Source organism: Drosophila erecta, unplaced genomic scaffold (assembly GCF_003286155.1).
Source record: "Drosophila erecta strain 14021-0224.00,06,07 unplaced genomic scaffold, DereRS2 tig00000092-arrow-pilon, whole genome shotgun sequence".
NCBI lineage: Eukaryota > Metazoa > Arthropoda > Insecta > Diptera > Drosophilidae > Drosophila > Drosophila erecta.
Window position 1 is genome coordinate 1,838,429 of NW_020825207.1, and position 20,577 is coordinate 1,859,005.

The 20,577-nt window shown below is 43.7% G+C and overlaps 1 protein-coding gene across 2 annotated transcripts in view; it reads right to left on the reverse strand.

The window, feature by feature from the left end:
• The window catches only part of LOC6547888, a 34,954-nt gene that overhangs the window by 12,739 nt on the left and 1,638 nt on the right, over window positions 1-20,577 (reverse strand). The window contains exon 1 of one of the 2 annotated variants that reach the window (XM_026980033.1): window positions 5,505-5,981. The exons of the other annotated variant lie outside the window; for it this stretch is intronic. Within the exon in view, the coding sequence (XP_026835834.1) occupies window positions 5,505-5,507 (3 nt within the window). The 5' untranslated portion in view covers window positions 5,508-5,981. Of the gene's footprint in view, window positions 1-5,504; window positions 5,982-20,577 lie in introns of those variants that run through there. 2 annotated transcript variants of the gene reach the window in all.

The following is a 20,577-nucleotide window of genomic DNA, read 5'->3' on the forward strand; positions in this document are numbered from 1 at the left end:
TGTAAATAATAATAAATAGTATGTCATTATTCTACTCGCAGTACTCTCTGTTACTTGTCGACTTGGACCGACTTTTCAGAACTCTGACACACCAAATAGCTCCAAAGGACAAATGGCCTTCAGCTGAAGTAATTCTTGAGTTCAGTTTTGAGTCCACATCACACAGCTGTCATTATTCCAATAACTGGTTGGACATACAGACGCATACAAGGCAAATAAAAACCCCGGCAATGCGCAGTTGTTGAAATTGTACAAAAGGAACGTAGGAACTCGAACACACTCATAATCGCTGAAAGAGACGGCGATACAGCGAGCGAAAGAGAAAGAGAGAGCGAGAGAGAGAGAGAGGGGCGAAGGCTCACTATAAAACGATAATCCTATTTTATTAAGTGCACGCCATGCGAAATGCTGAATTCCCGGCCACGACAATGAAGATCATTATGAGGATGATGACGCCGTTCACAACCCCTTTTGGTTCCATCGATTCCCATTTCGATTCCGACTCCTCTGCTGCCTTGCTCTTTTCACCACTAACTGGATGCCCATTCCGGCGACCCACTCCCCTATATTTGGCCCATGCCGTATTTCAACATTAGCTAATCTCGGTATCAAGCGAAAAAATTCCTATTAATTCAGCGAAGCTTCAAAAGTGAATGAAGGGTATTGGAACAGAAAACAGCAGTCGAATGTGGGCCAAGTTTTGAATTTCCAACATCTGCGTGCGCAAATCCTCCTTTGATCTCGATTTATATAATGTAGTTATGGACAAGAAGTGACTTTAAGTGAATTTGCTTGCTGTTTGAAGCTCGCATTGAATTGCAAGATACATTTTCGTGGCGAACACATCCTTGAAATCGCCATAAATCGCTTCTAGCTTAGATACACTTAGGTATCTTCCCACTTTTCAGCACCATTCCCATATCATTCTGTCATTCAATAGAAGACGGACTTTGGGCGTTGCCCCACCGGCTACCTGAGATGATTTATGTTGTCCTGTGCTGATCATAACTCACGAACTTTTCAAGGCAATCCAGATGTGCCGAGTGGAATGAGTGAGTTGATATTTTCGGGCCGGAGAATATGCAGAAAATGCGTTTCCATTTCACGATTATTGTGACTAATTGCGTTTGATTGTCAATTGGTTTGCATGTTGCAGACAAATAAATTAATGGCCCACAAGAGGAAAAACAGGGAGCACCCGGAGTTGAGCGCAGTTGAGTTTGGCCCGCATGCAAACACATGGAAAACGGAAAAACTGGCGGCTTGGAAAATGCAAAAGCCACGAATTCGGTGGCATGAAAAGTTTACCCCAAAAATGCAGTGGGAACGAGAGGGCGACGGATCGGGTTAAATGGCAGACCAAGTTGCCATGTGGAGGGATGGCAAATAAGAACGCGCTGAGGGTACCATCATATTTACAAGTCGATTGCTATTAATTCGTTACTTAATTGCTCCTCTTATCGAGCGGCGAGTCGCGTTCTTAGTTGGGGGAATGTTTTGTATTTCATAGTCGCTCATTGAAAATAATTAAAGTTAATTAAGACGTTCTCCTCGGGCATGCATGCATTGCCTAACCGTATCTATAAATTTAAATCGCCACTAATTGAGCGACTTTCGGGTGACGCCGCGGACTTTGGCCCTCCGCTATAAAGATTCCCATCCGATGTTGCAATATCTAACCGACTGATTTGCCCGAAAACACTCCTCTGCGGCATTATCAAAAATATGAAGCACGTGCATTGATTGATTGCCAGTTTATTGTCTCGCCTCACGGCCAGGGGATTATGTTCCGAAACTGAAAAGCGCTTTTCGAGGATGGTGTTTCCATTACCATCGTGCCTCGCGGAATCGGGATGGCCACGTGAGCTGGTCGCGTGTGTCTCGGAAAAGCGTGAAATCCCATTGGCAACGTTGAATATGTTGAATGAATAAGCTCGAGCATCATTATAAGTTATTCATTTCTGGCTGGTCGCGTTTGATAAATCGTGTTTTTCAGTTTGTCAATTCAATTATTAGATTTAATAAGCAAACCCCTTGGAATGTATAAGGACAGCTATAATATATGTCGAGTATATAACCACTTATTTATAAAGTAGTGAAATTTCCTGCTATTGAGGGACACACATAATTGAAAAGCTAAAAAACACATGTGCAAGATAATCTATGGGATTGTACAACTTTGATCTTAGTGCTAGCTCATGTGTAAGAATTAATCATGTTTTCTAACCATATTTTTTCTATATCTGAATATTTTCATTAGGCCGACAACTCACGCCGTCATCTTTGGGCCAAAAAGGATCTGTTGATGGGTGAAATAAAGAGCTTGGGGCCCAAAGCGGCATCCACATGAGCAAAACATGAGGTGACTCAACTTGGACCGGCTGTGCCTGTCGCCTGGCTTGACTGACTGACTGACTGACTGAATGACTGACTGAGTGAATGACTGAGGATGTGAGGTATTGACTGACTGATGGACAGATGAACAGATGGACATGTATTGTTTGCGACGGCCGCTTTTCTTACACTTGCATTAATTTTCCGCTGTGGAAACTATGGAAACCCAAGTGAGTGATGGAACGAATTTGCATTCGACATTTGAGGCGCTCACAATCGGAGACGGGGAAACAAAACCCTAGCCTCAATATTAATATGGAGAATTCCTTAGCCATTAGCATAAACATTTCGATCGAAAGCCTTTCAGCAATTGGCTTTTAAAGGGCGATACCAAGTGTCAGTGAATATACTAATTGTACGTTGTCAATTGAGGCTTTTTAAATATTTATAAGCGCAGAACCAATAAATAAGACAACTTATTTCAACGCCAAATGTAAGTTGGCATAAGCGGGCAACCTTTCAATTTGAATTCCGCATCGAATTTTTATGGCACTTGGAAATTAAGTAGTCAGTAGCCGCCGCAGATACAGATACATATTCAGATACATTAACATATTCATCTACAGCTACAGATTCCCATGCAATCAGTTCAAATCCCATTCCAGATGGTGAAAATGAGCCATGGAAGAAGTTTCCGCAGATACTCGAATGTGTGCTTCTCTGGCCATTATAAATAAATTCCAATAATTGCCAATCCAATAGGCAGCCAATAAATGCCAATATAAGGGGTTTGGCAGCTGACAAAGCTCCAAATGTGGTCGAATGGTATTTTCGATTAACTGAATCTGCCCAAATGTTGGCAGCAGCAAGAGTTCTTAGTAATTTATGAATTATAATACAGATTTGCACTGCAACATAATTTTAATCAGATATCTAAAGGCACAATGCCCGACAATTTCACTCGATTGCTCTTAAAAGTAAATACAAGTCAATCTGTCACTTTAATTATATGACTTTACACAACGCCATTAATTTTAGTATCCTATAAAGCATTTTCGTAGTCATTTTCTATTTTCAGTGAGCGTTACCAGCTGCAAGATCTGTACTCTATATGTAGGCAGCATCCTCCGAAAAGTCGGATGTGTGGAATCGAATTAATGGGGAGATTTTCCGCGGCAACATGGTCCGAATGTGTAGCCGCAGTAATTCTGATTCGTATTGCTCATTACAGCCACTTTTTGGCCAATTATGATTATGCCATATAAAATAGCGTATTCCACGATTATCGGCCGCGGGTCTTGAGCATGTGTTTGTAAGAGTGGCAATTAATAAAACAAATGTGGTCGTTTCGTTTCATCCTCCTCCTTCCGCCGCCGAGCATTTTGAGTGGAAACATATCGGGCACATTCTCGCCCGACTTTTCAATGGAAAAGCCAGCAAGTGCGGCAGGAAAGTGCAGGGGAAAGCGGGGAAAAGCAGGGGAAAACAGGGGAAAAGTTGCAAGAGGCGCACGCCCAGAATGGAAAACGCGGGGTGAACCGTACATATCGGGGAATATGATTTGTGTAAAAGTTCGGCTGTGATTAAGCACTCGAAAGTGTAATTGCAGCCGTGTGTGTGCGTGCACTTAAAAATAGCAGCCCCCAACTAAGACCATAACTAAAACCATAGCCATATGGATCTGAACGATCCTATACTTATGCGATCTGAACGATCTGAACGATCTGGCGACGGCAGCTGGTGGAAGAGTCGGAGCAGCGAGCTGCGAGCTGCGAGCTGCGAGCTGCGACGACGACTGCGACTGCGAGTGCTTCAAGTCAATTTTTGAATAATTATGAATCGTTTTTCGCTTTCGTTGTTCTCTAATTATAACAACATCATAATCATAATCATATTCGTGATCATAATTTCATATTTGGCTGACTCTTCGCATTTTGCGGCGTTCTTAATGTGCCAAAAGTTTATTTGTATCCCGCCAACACAGATACAAATGTATCTCTCACATATGGCGCAGCATTTTCAATAATTCCCAAACGAGCGAAGCACACATTTTCTTCATTTTTCTTCATATTTCGCATTCATTGCGATTAATTTAAAATTCAGATATGTAACGTAACCATTTGATTGCAAAACATTGTTGACAATGGAGAGCATCGCTGGCAGTCGAATTCTTTCGAATTCGCCCATGTGGGTGATATAAAACATGGTTTATCAATAGTCTCCCAGCTTCTTAGTCATTATTATAATATTGCTAAACTACCAAGTACTTGGCTCGAATACTTATCAATCGAAAGCATTTTGGGGTCCCCAAAGGGACAAGAATTGGAATTTGGCACATATCCGCCTGGAGACTCCTCGGATTGGTTATGTCAGAGTGGTAGTGGTACTAAAATTCAGCGAATTATATAAGTAGGAGAGGAAGTGATACGTCAATGGCTTAATTGTACAGTGTGCATATTGCTTTATGGGTCCCAGAGCAAATAAATCGCGAAACACAAATCAGAGTTGCCTTTTATGGGTGCAGTTCGCTTAAGTTTAGCGAATCAGCAGCGCCGGAAATTATAGAAATTAGCGATGCCAATAATATTGAGCACAAATTAATATGCAGCCAAGAGATTAAGCTAAATTTATATGTACGCCGCGGCGTCGAGTGCGTGCCAAATAAAAGGTACTCGCCGATTCTGAATCGGAATATCTCCATCGGTACCTCACTTCATGTTTCACTCTATAATATGCAATCTATCTAGCCCACACAAATGGCGGGCGAAGATACCAAGACGTTTGTCAGTTGGCTAATGACTAAGACTAAGGAGTGTCACTCAAGTCACACAAACTTGGCTAATAAAATAGAAATTAGCCAGTGCGCGCTGATTCATAGGGCGTATGAAAATACGCCACTAGAACGTTATATTGGCCACTAATTTTGAGGTATTCAGTGCTCAGTTTATAAGCTGTACATGTACACTGTTGCTCTTCGAACTCCATAAAATATTCCTGATTAGTCTGGCTTCTTCGAAGTATCCTTTTTAAGGATAAAGCGAAAATACCATTAGTTTTGACTTCGATACACGTTAGTGTAGCAAACTATCAAAGTCCCTGGCCAATGTTTGTGGTCGTCTTAGAAGGTTACCCTTTAGAAATGTTTCGGTGTGAGCCACCATCATATTTACCATTTTGATTGTCTGTTTGTGTGCGTCCTTGCGAAAAGTTCACTCGTATGTTTGTTGATAATCCCAAAAGCGAGAGTTTTGCAAGTTTATCGTATTTGTTTTGATTACTAGTATTTCGTAGTTTCTGCAAGCTAATTGCACATATTCACATGGGTAAATTGGTTTATATGTTGGTTTCTTGATTGTGTAAGCACTCGAAAACCGATTCAAAATTGTGTTTAGCACTAGGTTTCATTGAGCGGGTTTCTTAAGTGATGATTGATGGAGTAAGAACGCCGGATGAAAGCCAAGAACGCTGGAATTGTGCCGCTGCGCGCGTTCGCACTGCTTCACGTTTAGTTACTGACTAAAGGGCCGCATTTCAAAATTTTTTTAAAATCATTCTGCTCTGCCGGCGGCGACGGTGACGACGACTGCGGCTGCGACAGCGACAAACACACAACAACAACGAAAAACTAATAAAATCAATTTACAAACGCACACAAGCACGAGCACAGCCGAAGACGCTTCGTGCGCACTTCGTGCCAGCAACGAAACATGCTGAAGAGAGCAATCCGGGAGCGGCGCTCTCGCGCTGTGCTAGTGTGCGTTGTATTTGGCTTTAAATGTGGGCCAAAAGTAATGACAATAGCGGCAATTGTACTTTAACTTGGGCTGATTGCCAACTCCGCTCTCTGCCGCTCTCTTCGTTATCGCCTTTCTTGCTCTCTGGCGAGTGGGAGTAGCAAATGGACGAGCAAAACAAAAAGCAAAAACGCGGCTGCAACAACAGCAACAGTGCGCTCTCCTCGCAATAAAAGAACAAATATCAAATCTAAATTATTTGCCAAGCCAGCAAAAAAAGTATCTCGTTTTTGAAGAAGGATGTTGCAGCTGCATAGCATAATTTCGTGAGTTCTCATGTAGCCTCCCCCTTTTTTATTATTCTTACATAATCACCGCGCTTATTGCTCAAATTTCACAGCGTACGAAGGAGAGGAATCTAATCCGAAGGAACCCTCATGTCAACGACCGTTATAAGAGCTACCAACCCGTCCGTAATTACACACAAAGTTCCATATCGCATATACATAAATCGCAATTAATCAAGTGCAAGCCAATGCCGCTATATACCAACCCTCCCGAACTCACAAACTCCCGAACTCACGAACTGTTAAACCCTAACCCAAACCTAAGCCCAATTTCAATCCAAATCCCAACAAGTTCAAAAACTCCGACGTTTTGCGAACCATAATTACTCTCGCTCGCACACACAGTCCCTTCCCCTGCCACTCGCACTCACTCTCTCAAGCGGTTGCTACTAAAAATGTAATCATTATGCTTTATCGTGATAATCAGCAAAGGCAGCAGTCGCAGTGGAAATCGCAGTCAGGAGAAAAGTTTTATGCCCTTTATGAACAGGGTGTCAAAGGGTATGCCGTGTATGAAGGCAACGGATTATGCGGGGTTACGTTAGGGATACCAGATAGGAAATTAGTCGAGCTGGGAAGATGTTCGAAAAGCCTAACCCATACCCTTCCCTCGTCGCACAGTTTCGTTACCTTCGAAGTTCGGTGCGGTTTGATTTCTATAGGTGTTTGTTCTGGTTGCATGCTACGAAGAAACCCCTCCCCTTCCCACAAAGAGATTTCAAATATTAAATCAAATTGTTCGACACAATTACGGGTACAGTACTAAAAAGGTCTTCAAGACATGGCCATCAAGCAGCAGCTGCCTCAGACCAAATGGGGTTACTTACAACATTGAGCCCCTGACTAATTGATGGGTATCAAAGTGCTTGCTTCACTTACTCGCCGGAGCACGAGCAAAGCTAGTACATAACAAAGGGAAAACCCTAGCGCAAATATACATTCGAACTAGCCAGTAGAAGGAGCGAGGGATACGTGTAGTAGGTGCGAGCGAGCAGGAGCGAGCTGCCAGCACATCCAACTGGCAAACAAACAAACTAAATTACAACAATTCCAAAAATTTATAATTGTGCTCAGGCGAACGCACACACACACCACACACACACACAATCACACTCACAAGTCAAGTTAGAAGTTGAGGAACCACCACCCAACCCAGCCACCCCTTGGCCTGCCCCCACCCTCATCCTGGCGTGGTAATCGTCATTGGCATCGGCATCATCATCTGGGTTTTTTGCCTTCTCGCCTTACAATTCGCCGTGGGAGAGGGGCGAGCGGGCGGCGGGGAGGGCTACTAACAAATACCAAAAAAGCGAAGGACCAACAACAAAAAAGGCAGTTAAGTTAAAATGTACTTAGAGTTTAAGCGTAACCCCGAAATCCCAACCGAACCCGAAACGAGATTGTGTGTTTTAAGCGTTTTAGTTACCCCTACCACTACCGCTACCGCTACCCCCACCGCTACGCCCATGGCCATGCCACCCCTCTCTTTCGCCCAGCCGGCCATCCTGCTCGCTCCTTTTGTTGTGCCTGCCCTTGCGAAGTCAGCCATCTTGTGCGGCGTTATTAAATTTTACACAAATACTAAAAATGAAATCAAAATTTTCTTATTACAATGACTATTTTGAGACCATCCCCACAGCTCACCCCTCCTCGTCCCTTTCCGCCTGCTGTCCTTTTCTTTTCCTCTTTCTTTAGCTCAGCTCTTTTATCCAACTTCTGCTTCTTTCCCAACAGCTGTGCCTTGAGTCGATTCCCGTCCTGTGAAGGGTGGAGGAGTTCGGAGCTTTTGATGATACCCTAACCCAAGAGTTGCTAATACGTTTCGACAAATAAGTTACTTCAGTTGATTCACCTCATCGTATCTCCGAATGAAACGTTTTTGAATAATCCAAAAATCCCTAAAAACCACAAGTATTTACATCCAAGTATTTAAATCCAAGTAGTACAGGTGGTAAGTGAACTTGCTAGTTCGGTGTCTCCCAAAATTAAAAACCGATTCCATTCCTCGTTTCCCATTTCTGCCATTATGTGACTGTGTGACTGTGTGCGTAGAAATGAAATCGTACTTATGCCACTACTTATCGACTGCATTCATTGTTAGTACTCAGTAAAACTTTTCAGTTTTTGGCTGTTGACCCCTGCGACCGTCCCCCAAACCCTTAAATACCCCAAAAGCACAAGCCCACTATTCTGTTGGGGAAACTTTCCCTCAGTGGAAGTCCTGTAAATGTCCGAACAAAAATCTATAAAAATCAATTAGAAATTTTTCCTGCAACACAGGAAAATCACAGTCAGTGAGCGCAAATGTTTTACGACTTCCTGTGCCAACTAAATAAATTTGAGCATTTAGATTCTACCTACCAAACAGCGAAGACCAAAAAAGCAAACTACCTGAGCATACATACTTAAAATTTTTAATTAAACACTGCCAAGGTTGAGTGCCTAAACAAATCTCGCCCGATAAGCCGGAATGCGAAGCGAAGGAACAAATGCCAAAGATATAGGATACAACGAAGGACAAGTGATGAATAATACCAATCACGTACGGCAGGGTACACCAGGGGAACCGGAGGGAGAGGGGGCCACCTCCGAGGTCTAATCAAAAGAGCATTGTAAACTAAGCCAAGACAAGATGAGAATTCCAATTCTGAAAGGATCGTCAAAGATCTGGCAGGCAACTCAGAATGCGTAATCTCACACCAAAATGCTGCAGCACACAGAAACAACAAATTAAGTGCTGGCACACACAGATACTCAGCACACGAACACACGCGCACCCGCTCACCTACACCACACCTTCGCAGGGCTATCTACATAAATCTATGGAATGAAAACATTTTTCATGCGTCCGAGATAGAGAGAGTTGCACTCAGAAAAACATGTATCATCAACTTCTGTTACATATATTTTATGCATAACATATGATCTCTATACCACCTTCGGCTTGTCTGCTAAAATTCCCCAACGGTTATAGCCGACAAAAGGTCGCTTGATGGGAGGATACCCCAGGGAAGCTCTCTTTCCAGTTTTAAGACTTTTTATACTTCGGATTAATGGTAAACTTGGAAATCAAACCTTATCCCACTGATACTTTCCTAATTCCAACGAATGCAGTTTCGCTGCAGTTTCTCCCAGTGTAATAGCCCAGAGAGTGATCCATTGGGAGACAATTAGTCGAGCTGAGACAGGCTTCCATCTCGTCCCTCGACTCACCCCTCACCTTCCGAGCCATAACTTGCGTTAAAAGGTCAAGCCGACTCTTTGATATGGACGCATTGATCTATTGTCCCTCCAGAACAGTGTGTGTGCATTTTATACGCTCCGTTCTTAGTGCGATATTCCCTTTATTTCGTTCTTCTGCCGGTTTGAGCGTTTTTTTTTTTAGTGAGTTGGTTCGTCAAAATGATTGATTTGTAGGTGATGAATTACAACAACCACTGCACCGAAATATCCGAGGCATTCTAAGGTTGGGTTAGTTAAGAGCCAGCCGACAGATAGATGGATTCACGGATAGCCGCGTGGATGTGTTAGATGTGTGAGAAAGGTATGGGACATAGTGAGGATTAAATACGAAATTTTCCATTTAAAAATATCTCTCATTGTTCGCATTCGTTTTTTGTTTGGCTTTGTTCTACGCACTTCGTTTGCTCATTTTCCTTTTTTCTCCGTTCAGGGGGAGGCTTAAAACGTTTTCCACAGATAAATCTGATATCGAGATTTGGGAAAATTAATTATTGTAGCCATGCACATTGAACAATGACAATGTGGGAGAGTCATCTCTGAGGGACGGATGTCTGTCATTTAGTTGACGAAATTCTAGGCAGGGCCAAGGACTTCTTTTCAAAAGACGGGGATCTCAAGCGAAGATAGCAAAGAAATCCCATTAAGGGTAGAGAGTTGTTCTATTAAAATATGCCCCTTCCTTGTGTTTTATATGTAGGTATGTCCGAGATAGTGTAATCAAATTTCTTGAAAAAAATCCCTAACTAGATTCATTAGTGCAGTTTGGGCCTGCTCTACCGATGATCCTGGGTGGCTCTCATTGAAGTCTCTTAAAACTTCGTGCTTACTTGGATATTTCATGTTCAATAAGCAGCACTTAAATCTAGTTTGAACCCTACACACGCAATCATTCCAGTTCAACAACTCAATTCACCGATCGCCACTCCACATCAGGGGCACAACCCCTCCCAACCGATGAATCTCAACTGGTCGCAACTAATTCGCACATCTTTCGGCAGTTTATTGCATCATTTCGGCATTTTGGCTGCCCCGGCCACTCGCATTCAAAATAGCTTGGAAATAGATGTTGCAACCCCTTTCTGTCAAGGGTGTACTTCGCGGTTGGCGATGAAAAGCGGGCGGGGAAATTGATGGAAAATTTGTTGCCCATAAGACAATGGCTCTGATTTGTACATAGCCAACGGAACGGAAGAGGGCGGTGGTTCGTTAATAAAAATCTGAGGGCAGAATTCGAATTCAAATGGCTTCATGGTAATCAAGAATTTTAGCCCATTAATACAGTTATACAAAAAGCCATAAATACACAAATATTCACATAGAAATGTGCGTAGATTTAACATTGAATACATTAGATTATTGCCTGGGATATTCCATCCTCCCTCAATGCGTATCTCGGGGTAAATATCTCAACTCGACGCTTTGTGTATCTGCGTATCTGTACGTCGCATTGCTCACGCAACCCCACAACTAAAAAGTAGCTTTGTGTTGTGTCACTTTTCCTTCGGCTCCATGGCTAAATATGTAAATACATTTGCCTAACTTTAGAGCCGAGCTCTGTGAAGTGCGATTTGGCAATCTCCCAATCTGCCAATCTGCCGGGCACTCCACAAAAGGGGGAAAATTGAAATACGCTTTCAACGCCGCTGCGATTTGAATTTCAAATGTCGAGCGAGTACAGTTCCCGCCCGACTAGACATCCCATAGATGCAGATGCGTAGATGCCTCTCATAACTTGGTCCGGTCCACCACCCGTTTTCGCCGAGTGACTCAGTTATTGTCATTGCCAGAGACTTGAATTTGTTTAATAATAGTTGCACCCCCTGGATTAAGGACTCAAAAACTGCGCGAGGGTTGCAGCCACAGCAGCGATTGCATTACTAGCACAAATCTCGGGAAAGGGACACCTGTTCAAATGGTAATTGAATCTCCGCTGTCCAAAATGGAAACTGAGACACACTCGGAGACTGATGGATCGTAGTCTTGCGCATTCGTAATCTGCAAACAAAGGACTTTGCCCAAACAGCTGCGCAGTTTTGCAAGGCGAAGAAGGCGCAAAACTAGTTCCTGAAACTACGCATATGAGGCAGATGGAACATGGGCAACAAAGACGCATTTTGGCTTTTCAGATTTCAGTTTTTCATTGATTTGCGCTCTGTGTTTTAGGCTACACTGAGGAAAATCCTGCTGTGCAGCATCGAGTTTAATCATCCAAGGATGAAGGTAAATAAATGTTGTCTTATGTCTTATTTACCGCCTTAGTATCAAGTTCTATTATCCAACATGTATCAGGATAAATAAATATTACTAATATTATATCATCCTTCCTACGCATATTTTCTCCCAGTGATCGTTTATCCTAAGACTGGAATGAGTCGCAAAATTGGAGAATGGAAATGGATTCCCCGGCATTAGACGCTCTTATTATATTCACTTCTGCGCCCTGTGCCTATTCCATCGCATAGTAGTATTCCCATTCCTGTTTCTACCGTCAAAACAAGGAAACCATAAACCATTAACATGAAAAAAAGGATAACGTGTTTCTTTTGTTATCTCTCCCCAGTTGCTGAGTCTGGCAGTCTGTGTGTTTGCACAAGACGCAAAAATATCTACCAGGAACAAGCCGAACTACAGCACAAACAAATGCGGCAGAAAGAACTACAAATAAGGCAAATCCCAACCCAATGGATGAAATGCCTCAAGGTACGAATCACATTGCTATTGCTCAGGTAGTCAGGCACCACTGGAATCGTTCTGCGTTTTAGGATTTAGGGTGTTCGACTTGCTCTCCGCCCGAGCTCAAATTTAGTTTCGGTCTTGGTTTTTGCGTGCGACGTTATTCTTTATTCTTATGGATCTAAAGTACAGTTGAGCCCTGGTAGCGGAAGTGCCATTTGATAGCAGGCACAATCTGCACCCTTATTCAACTCTAGTGAGCTGAACGTAATGAAATAGTCGGATTTTAGAGGGAAGATCTCACGGCGATTCGCATTGCATTGTTATAATGACAACTCATTTAGCTAGAACATATAAATCATATTCAAATTAACGTTGAAGATCCTTCTGTGATTTTAGGGAAGTTTGACCTTATATGTGTGCATATAAGTTCATGTAATACCAACACATTATATCTTCCCAAGGTTATATATATATTGAGTTTAGGTAACAGGACATGCACGGACATTTTCATAAGGACATAGTTATGAGCTACGTTTGCGATTGGCCTTAAATCCAACATCCTTATGGCACTGGCATCCAAAGTTATGAACAAGCAGGACACAATGCGCTCCCTTAGTCCCGTTAGCTTATGGCTCCCTCTGTTTATGGGTCTTCCCACAGCCTACACTGCACACTATTGCGCCACACTTCTTGTGCTGGCATGTTTATGCTCCTGGGCGGCTCCTTATCGCAACATGTGTTCATGTCCTGGGTCGCCAACTGTTGACATTTTACAGTTGCGGTCGCCGTAGCCGCTCTCCCTTCGCCGCCCGGACCTTTCTTATCAGCATCAGCAGAGGAGAAAAGGATGAGAGTCAGGACGAAGGACGAAGGACAAGGAGAGGGGAGCATGCAATATTGTGACAGGCTGCAACACCTTTGGAATCGAATTGCGAGCGGCAGGACACATGCCACTCTGCCACTTTGCCAGTCGGCCCAGTTTCCATTATGCTGCATATTTAGTGGCATTTAGCTGTCGATGTACCTATCCCGATATCCTGATCCTTAACCTGAATTTCAGCCCGAGGCGGGCTTTGAACCTGACCTATGGGCACATGTGTGTGTGTGTGTGTGTGTGTATGCACATGTTACTCACACGCACGAAGAGCGAAAACAAAACAGAGACGAAAAGGACGACGGCAAGGACACACAGACGCGCACCTAGCGCTGTGTGCGAGAGAGGGAAGCAGAGAGATAGCGAGAGAGGGAGAACGACACGCAGACATGTGCTCGGCCGCTGTTGCCTTCCCCCTCGCACCCATACACATCCCGCGTTGGCGCTCTCCTCTCTCCCACTCTCATCCTCTCAACACGTGAGCAAATGTTATTGTCCTTTTCGCGTGTCGACGGCGCGTGTCTGTGTGAAATCGAGTGTGTGCCAACCTCTGTGTGCGTGACCTCAACAGGTGTTATTGCCATTTGTTGTGACGGCTATCGCCTTCTCGCTTCCTCCGCCGATTCACTAAAATTCATTAATGAAAGGAGAAATGAAAGGAGAAAACTTTCAAAGGACCCCTAGAAAGTACAAATACTGTTAAACCATTTTACCCGAAACTTCAAGTAGACGACGATATCATATCTCTTGGCAAAATACAAATATTCGACATTAAATTACAGTGTATTGTTTGGGAATAATAGTAGCAAGAGTACTTCGAGTAAATAGACTTCTGAAAATGCCCATCGGCTCAAGCCCTCCAAAGCTGAAATCAATTCGATCCCATTTCTATCCCCCAAAAGAAACAGCAATTCAAATTATGAATTCGATTTCATCAAATGCCCAGTAAGTAACGAACACAGAAAGCAACCACATCAATTTAGCTCGGTAGTACTCCTATATCTATGTATATATCCATTTCCTAACGAAAGCCAATGAAAAGCAACAGAAATAGAAATAGAAAAAGCAGCCGCAGCAGCAATAAGAAAAAATCAAAATGGGCGCTAGAATAATGCATAAAAAAGTCTCAACAAGTCAGACAACTTTGCGCTAAGTACACAATACATTTCTCACACACAAAAGCAGAAAACCCTCTACACAAACACATCTGTATCTATAGTATGTTCGGGTATATGTAGATTGATGTACATACATACAAATATACAGCAAGTAACCAAATAACCAAAAGCTGAGCACTGAGAACTGAAGCGAAAGAGTGAAAGACAAATTGTTTTCAAACGTCGTAATCAAGAAATGATTTCTTAAAATATGCGCGTTGTCGACTTTTTGAATTCGGACCCATTACAATGGAAATGAAGAAGGAAAGAGGGGAGAGTAGGTTTTTTGACCAGCGCGGTGTTTGGAATACCCTTAAAAATGGGAACTACAAAGGGACTTAGGGAAACTTGACTTTGAGGGAGAATATCCCAAGTAGCGCATCAAAAGGGTTTACCTAATGCCTAACTTATAAGGAATAGATTTTAAAACCCTTATAGATACACACCCTTCTTTTGTGATCTTTCAAACCAAAAGGTCGTGAAGGATATTTTATTGCACATTTGCAACACCCATCTACAGACTTGGGATGCCAATAGGCTTTTGAATCGCAATAAAGTGGCAGTAGTAGATAGTCGTCCTAAGGATATCTGTGCTTTTCATGATGTTACAGCCACTATGACTGCCAGTTGGCAACTAATGTTAGGGTATAGACAATAGGAAAAGTCTCGACGGACAGGCGGAGATGAACTCAGTTAGGTGAGATGGCAGCAGAGACGACAGGAAGCAAAGGGGTGCGCAGGGCCAAGGGGATGCAAAACGCTCGAAGATAGTTTGATAAGTCCCGGAGCAGGAGCATCAAGGAGCATCAAGGAGATGAGCGGAGGATGGAAAGCAGTTTCCGTTCGCAACAACCAGCTGGTTTTTTGGGATTCGACAACTCATTGTTGGCGGTAAAGTACAGTTTCTGTGCTGTGTTTCATTGCTGTGATTCTGTGGTTGCAGACGACCAAAGACACTTGAACCAATTACGAAAGCGTCGTCGGACTGGAAGGGATATGTATATCCATGTACTATATATTTGTGCGACTCTAATGGAAATGCATAGAATGACACAGGGCGAGCATTCCCGTATCTATCTCCATTTGTGTATATGAATTTATGATTTGATTACACCAGCTCAAGTGTCGCCGTTTGTGCATCTTTCGGATACACATTTGCTAATGGCTTTTGTTTACTTGAATTCGAGGAAAGGGCAGCTGGATCCGATTCGGATTGATTGGTGTAATGTGTGCTATACGTTCCCCCTTCGATTGCGGATTGCTCATTGCTTGTTATTCAAGTTGTGCTCAAGCCTCGAGAGTCGAGCACTTGAGAACCAACAAATTGTCGCGTTTCAATCACCCTTCCTCAATGCTGCCCCAAATTGCCGCACGGGTTCGAGTTCCGCTCCATTGTCAACCGAATCGGGGACGACGTTTTCGGTTTCCAACACAAATCCCCTATCTGAGTCCGGCCATAAACCCAAGTGCGTCCCTTTCGGAATGGAGTGGATGCCGACTCTAGTGCTTGATCAAGTTAGAAGGCCTCAATTAATAGAAATTATGAATCACTCATATACCATTTACCAATTGTCAAGATAAAACCACTCTATTCGGCGCAGATAGCACACCAGAAGAATCCGGAACTGATTTCTGAACGAAATTCCAAGATGGTCTGCCAGTTACGTACCTATCTAAGTCACTCGAATTCAAGCAGAAGTTTAAAAAAGTATGTTAATAGATGTTAGGATAACCACATCGATTAAAATTGAAGTTGGGGACAGGACAATCTGAAAGGATGCAGGATATGATCAGGCAATTTGGGGTGCGGCAACATTTATTTAATGCGTTGACAAGGATTTGTTTGGCGAGAAGGGAATGGGGCAAGTGGGTAAGCCCGCTGCTCGAGGCGTTGATTGTGGGTGGTTTAATCGCCCACAATGCGACACAGCCACTTCATGCCACTAGAAGCAACCCTTTCCCATTTGCAGGTTCAACCATTGTTGGTCTAGCTTCTCTGAAGTGGAAGGCGGGAAGCGGGAAAGCGGGAAAGCTTGGGCATCTGGGCCATGGGGAGCGTTCTGCGAAGAGAGTAGCTCTTAAGTCGCCATCGAATGATTCCCAAGTCTAAGTTTAACAAATGCATAAATAACGAATAAGAAAGAAGCACACACACACACAAACATGCTCAGACTAAGTAAATTATCAAAGTTTTAGGCTCCACCCAGAAGTGCTGCTGTATGGGTGTTTTTATATGTACTACACTCATGCACGTTTGCGGTCAACATATTAGTGGCATTAAGGCGGGGGCATTTCAGTTTATTGTTACATATATGCTATATGTCGTTCCACACATCATACGCCTGAAATACCTGCTACTTTAATTTATTTTATAAAAATAAATGTATGGCTTAGTCGTTCCACTGTTGTGACCGCAGGTGTACCCGTGTATATTTGCTGATATGTCGCAGTCTCTAACTGGTTTTTTGTTAAATGTAAACAACATTTAAATTAGCGAATAAAAATGTATTATTAATGCGAAAACATGTTTATAAAGGCAGCAAATACACGCGCAAGTTGAGAACCCAGCGGGTGCGACAGAGAGGGGGCTAGCCGGAGTGCGAGCGAGAGGCAGTGAGCAATTGTTAAAAACAAAAGACAGCAGTGCTTTGTGTAAAGATTAGGGCGGGGCCCATCCCAAAAGAACAGCGAATGACGAAAAACCGCCGAGTGGAGAGCAGCCAAACGAAGTCAGACATTAGGCGAAATTAATAAACTAATAAATTAGATTGGAAATCGCGAATTGGTAACGAAACACGGCTTCAACATGGCGTCCCAACTGACGCAAGCGAAATCGGAGAATACTATATGTACGTATATGATTTCTGGGTCTATCAGCACCGAATGGCAGTATAATCACGTAGCCGAATTAACTTATTATAAATAAATCTATCTGTAGCTACATTCATGAATTCCGCACAAAAAGCATTATAAATTTAAAGCCAGATCAAGGGGGCTGATCCGAAAGTTCTCAATGCTAAGTATCTTTAAAATTAGTTGCATCAGCTAACGCGCTTTTTAAACAAGTTCGATGTCTACTATCTAGAGTGCTAAGTTTTTAAACATGTTTCCATTTTTCGCTGTGACTAATTGAACTGTCACCTAACTTTTCGGCCCGCCCTCGCACCTCATGGTGGCCCAAAGCTGTCAAGCTCCCCCCGGCGACTGAAATGCGCTCGAAAACTAGTTCTGAGCCTTAGCCTCCACTTATTTTGGTAATTTTGTTGTTATTTCTGCACAGGCATTTTAATTTCAAGTGACGCAGAAGCCTTTGCCTTTTATTTGTCTTGCCGTTCGGCGTTAGATTTTCGTGGCTGGGCACGTATTAGCATACGAATGTATCTCGCAGATACAGATAGACCACACGGCACATACCTTTGCGGCATACTTAACGCACTCGAGTGACAATAATTGAATTCATTATGGGCATGGAAAAAAGTTGGTTGGGCACTGCGAACTGGGAACTGGGAACTGGCCACTAAACACGAGATGAGATGAAGGGCGCGGGGTGTAGGAGTACTAGGATTAACAATGGCGGGTAATTAACCTGATAGATCCACTGGCCTTGGGATACCAAAAGCGGCTCGAGTCTGTCACCAATCGTCGATTCTGTTACCATTTTTATTTGGGCTACGTGCGGGTTTTACTTATTAGCCGCCTAATTACCATATAGTCGTACCACATAGTAGCCGCTTCTTAGCCATAAAGCGGTCGTTCTGGCCCGCTTTCTAGCCATGATCTTCGTGCAAGTTAAGTTTTCGCAAACCCAGCGGGCTGAAGATACACAAACGGGAAAATCTTTATCAGCGCGGAGGTCAACAAACCGCGGATATCGCTCAAGTCGCTCCCTTCCCCTACCCTCCCCTCCCCCTCCTCACATAATACCCATATATACATATATAGCTGTCTTTACTTATCAGATAATTGAGCCAAAGGTAAGCAGAGTGCGCTATGTTAGCCGTCTGTGACTCAAGAGCCATAAACGGCCTACGGTAATTTCAAACACCATAAAAGCCCGTTCGCAGCGTTTTGATTTTGCCTGGACTAATAGTTAGATAGCTAACTATTATCTAGGAGTTCTCGAAACGAAACGAAACGAAACACGTTGATGCAAAGTTACATTATCATTAATTTTTCTCACATTGAATAGCATTTTTGAACTCACCATAAAAGAATGTGAATTATTTGTGCGATTGATCAAATGTGATATGCATGTGGCTTTCTTCTGTTCAATTTATTCACGAGCCTTTTGAATCAGTCATTAAGAGTTCGCGCACGTGCATTATTTATTTAATTTGCGCAAATTTTGCGCATATTCGCAAATCAAACGCCGAATTTAACCGCACAAAGCAGACCAGCAAGCCAGCAAACAGAGAAATCGAGGGATCTACTAACCGCAGGCACCGAAAAGCTAAAAACTGAAAACTGAAAACGGAAAACTTAAATCCCAAACGGATGGCCAAATCGGAGGAGAGCCAAGCCGAAGGCGTCGGAAAGTGCACTGAAATTGTGAGTGGAAGTGGAGTCGGGCGATCGAGGAGTGGAATATATGGAATCGGGCAGAGCCTCACATAAATATTGGATGCACACACATAGCTACACGAGTACACTCGCAGAAAAGTCGGGTGCTTAATCATAAAGCTTGCAGCACTGAATGCCCAACTAAACAAATGTAGCTGATGCCAATGTTCTTTTCCTCTGCCTTGAAACCCTTGTTGTGCCGAAGTTCTCGCTCTTTGGAAGGAAATTTGCTGACAATTGCAAGAGATTTTTCTTTTTCTCGGTTTCCCCATCTATTTTGTTTTTGCACTCGCCTCGCATTTCGCCCAACGGCTGCGGGGGGCGGGCGGTGGAAGTGGGGGGGAGGTGGTCTTATTTCAATTTACAACCAAGTGACGAAGTATCACAATTCAATGTTTAAAGTTTTTATCACGTTGTGGACAACAACAACTGTGGCGAAAACACAGCGCCACACTCAAACAAAACTAAACCGAACAGTGGACTACCCTGATATGCAAAACTTGATGAAATAGCAATGACAGTGTATTTGGGTCTCTGAAAACCTCCAATTTAACCGCCACTTGTAAGTATGCAACACCAAATGTTTTCAGTGTGGCAGGCGGTAGATCGTAACATTTCCTGGCTAACAAACTAAACTATTTAACCAAAGAAATCTGTCAGGCTAGCCAGGCTTCACTGTGCTTGCACGCCGGCTGGCAGGCCAACACAAGCAAACAAATGGAGCAACTGCAGCCAGCCAACTGCCAGGCGACAGATGCGGGCCAAGGAGCGGCGTGGGGCGGGGGGATTGAGCGACAGGGGCACAGGGAGCCCCACATACTGGGGCATGGGCATGGGCATGGGCATGGGCAGTATGCAAAAGCCCCCCTTCCGGCCCCGCGCAATATGGTTAATATGGCGCGACATTTCGTCCGCTGCCGTTCGCTTAGTCAGCCCGCTTCGCTCGACGCTCGACGCTCGAGGGGCAGTCCGGAGAGGGTGGGGTGGGGGCACTAAATGTTTAGTAACCAACTGAAATAGTAGCACTCGTGTTAGTATCGGTTCATGAAAAACGAACGGCAGCGAAATAGAATTGAACGAAAAATAAACGAGAGCCACTTCGCTTTACATAGAGTTTCGCATGTAGCTACACGACTTGCACTTGGCTTTGAATTCGAATGCGCATACTTATCCACAGACGGGGTCAACATAATAGTGCACTTGCGTAGGAACCGCATTGTACTGGCTTGCAGAGTGAAGTCACAACTACTAAGTTGTAGCGTCTGGAAACTACTAGTAAACATATTGGCTAGTTTGCTGACCACGGCTGTATCTGCATGGGCAGGGGCGTGGGCAGAGGGGGGCGGGAAAGTGGCAAGCAAACGACGTCAGCGTAAACTGATTACCACCGGACGATCTATGGAGCCGAACTAGCGGCACGTACACAGCGCTTTTGGGCCAAAACCCGAGATGGGGGCTTACGGGGCCTTAGTGCTACGATGGGAACCTTCGTTTCGGGAGTTGGGTTCGTCGATGGGGAAGACAGAACGACTCGACGACCCAAAAGTTCCAGTTAAACGCGACTGCACATAGGAAGTCGGAGTTGAGACTACAATTACAGTGGCACCCATGGGTCGATTGTGAAATTATAGACGAACTACCTTTGGGTTCCA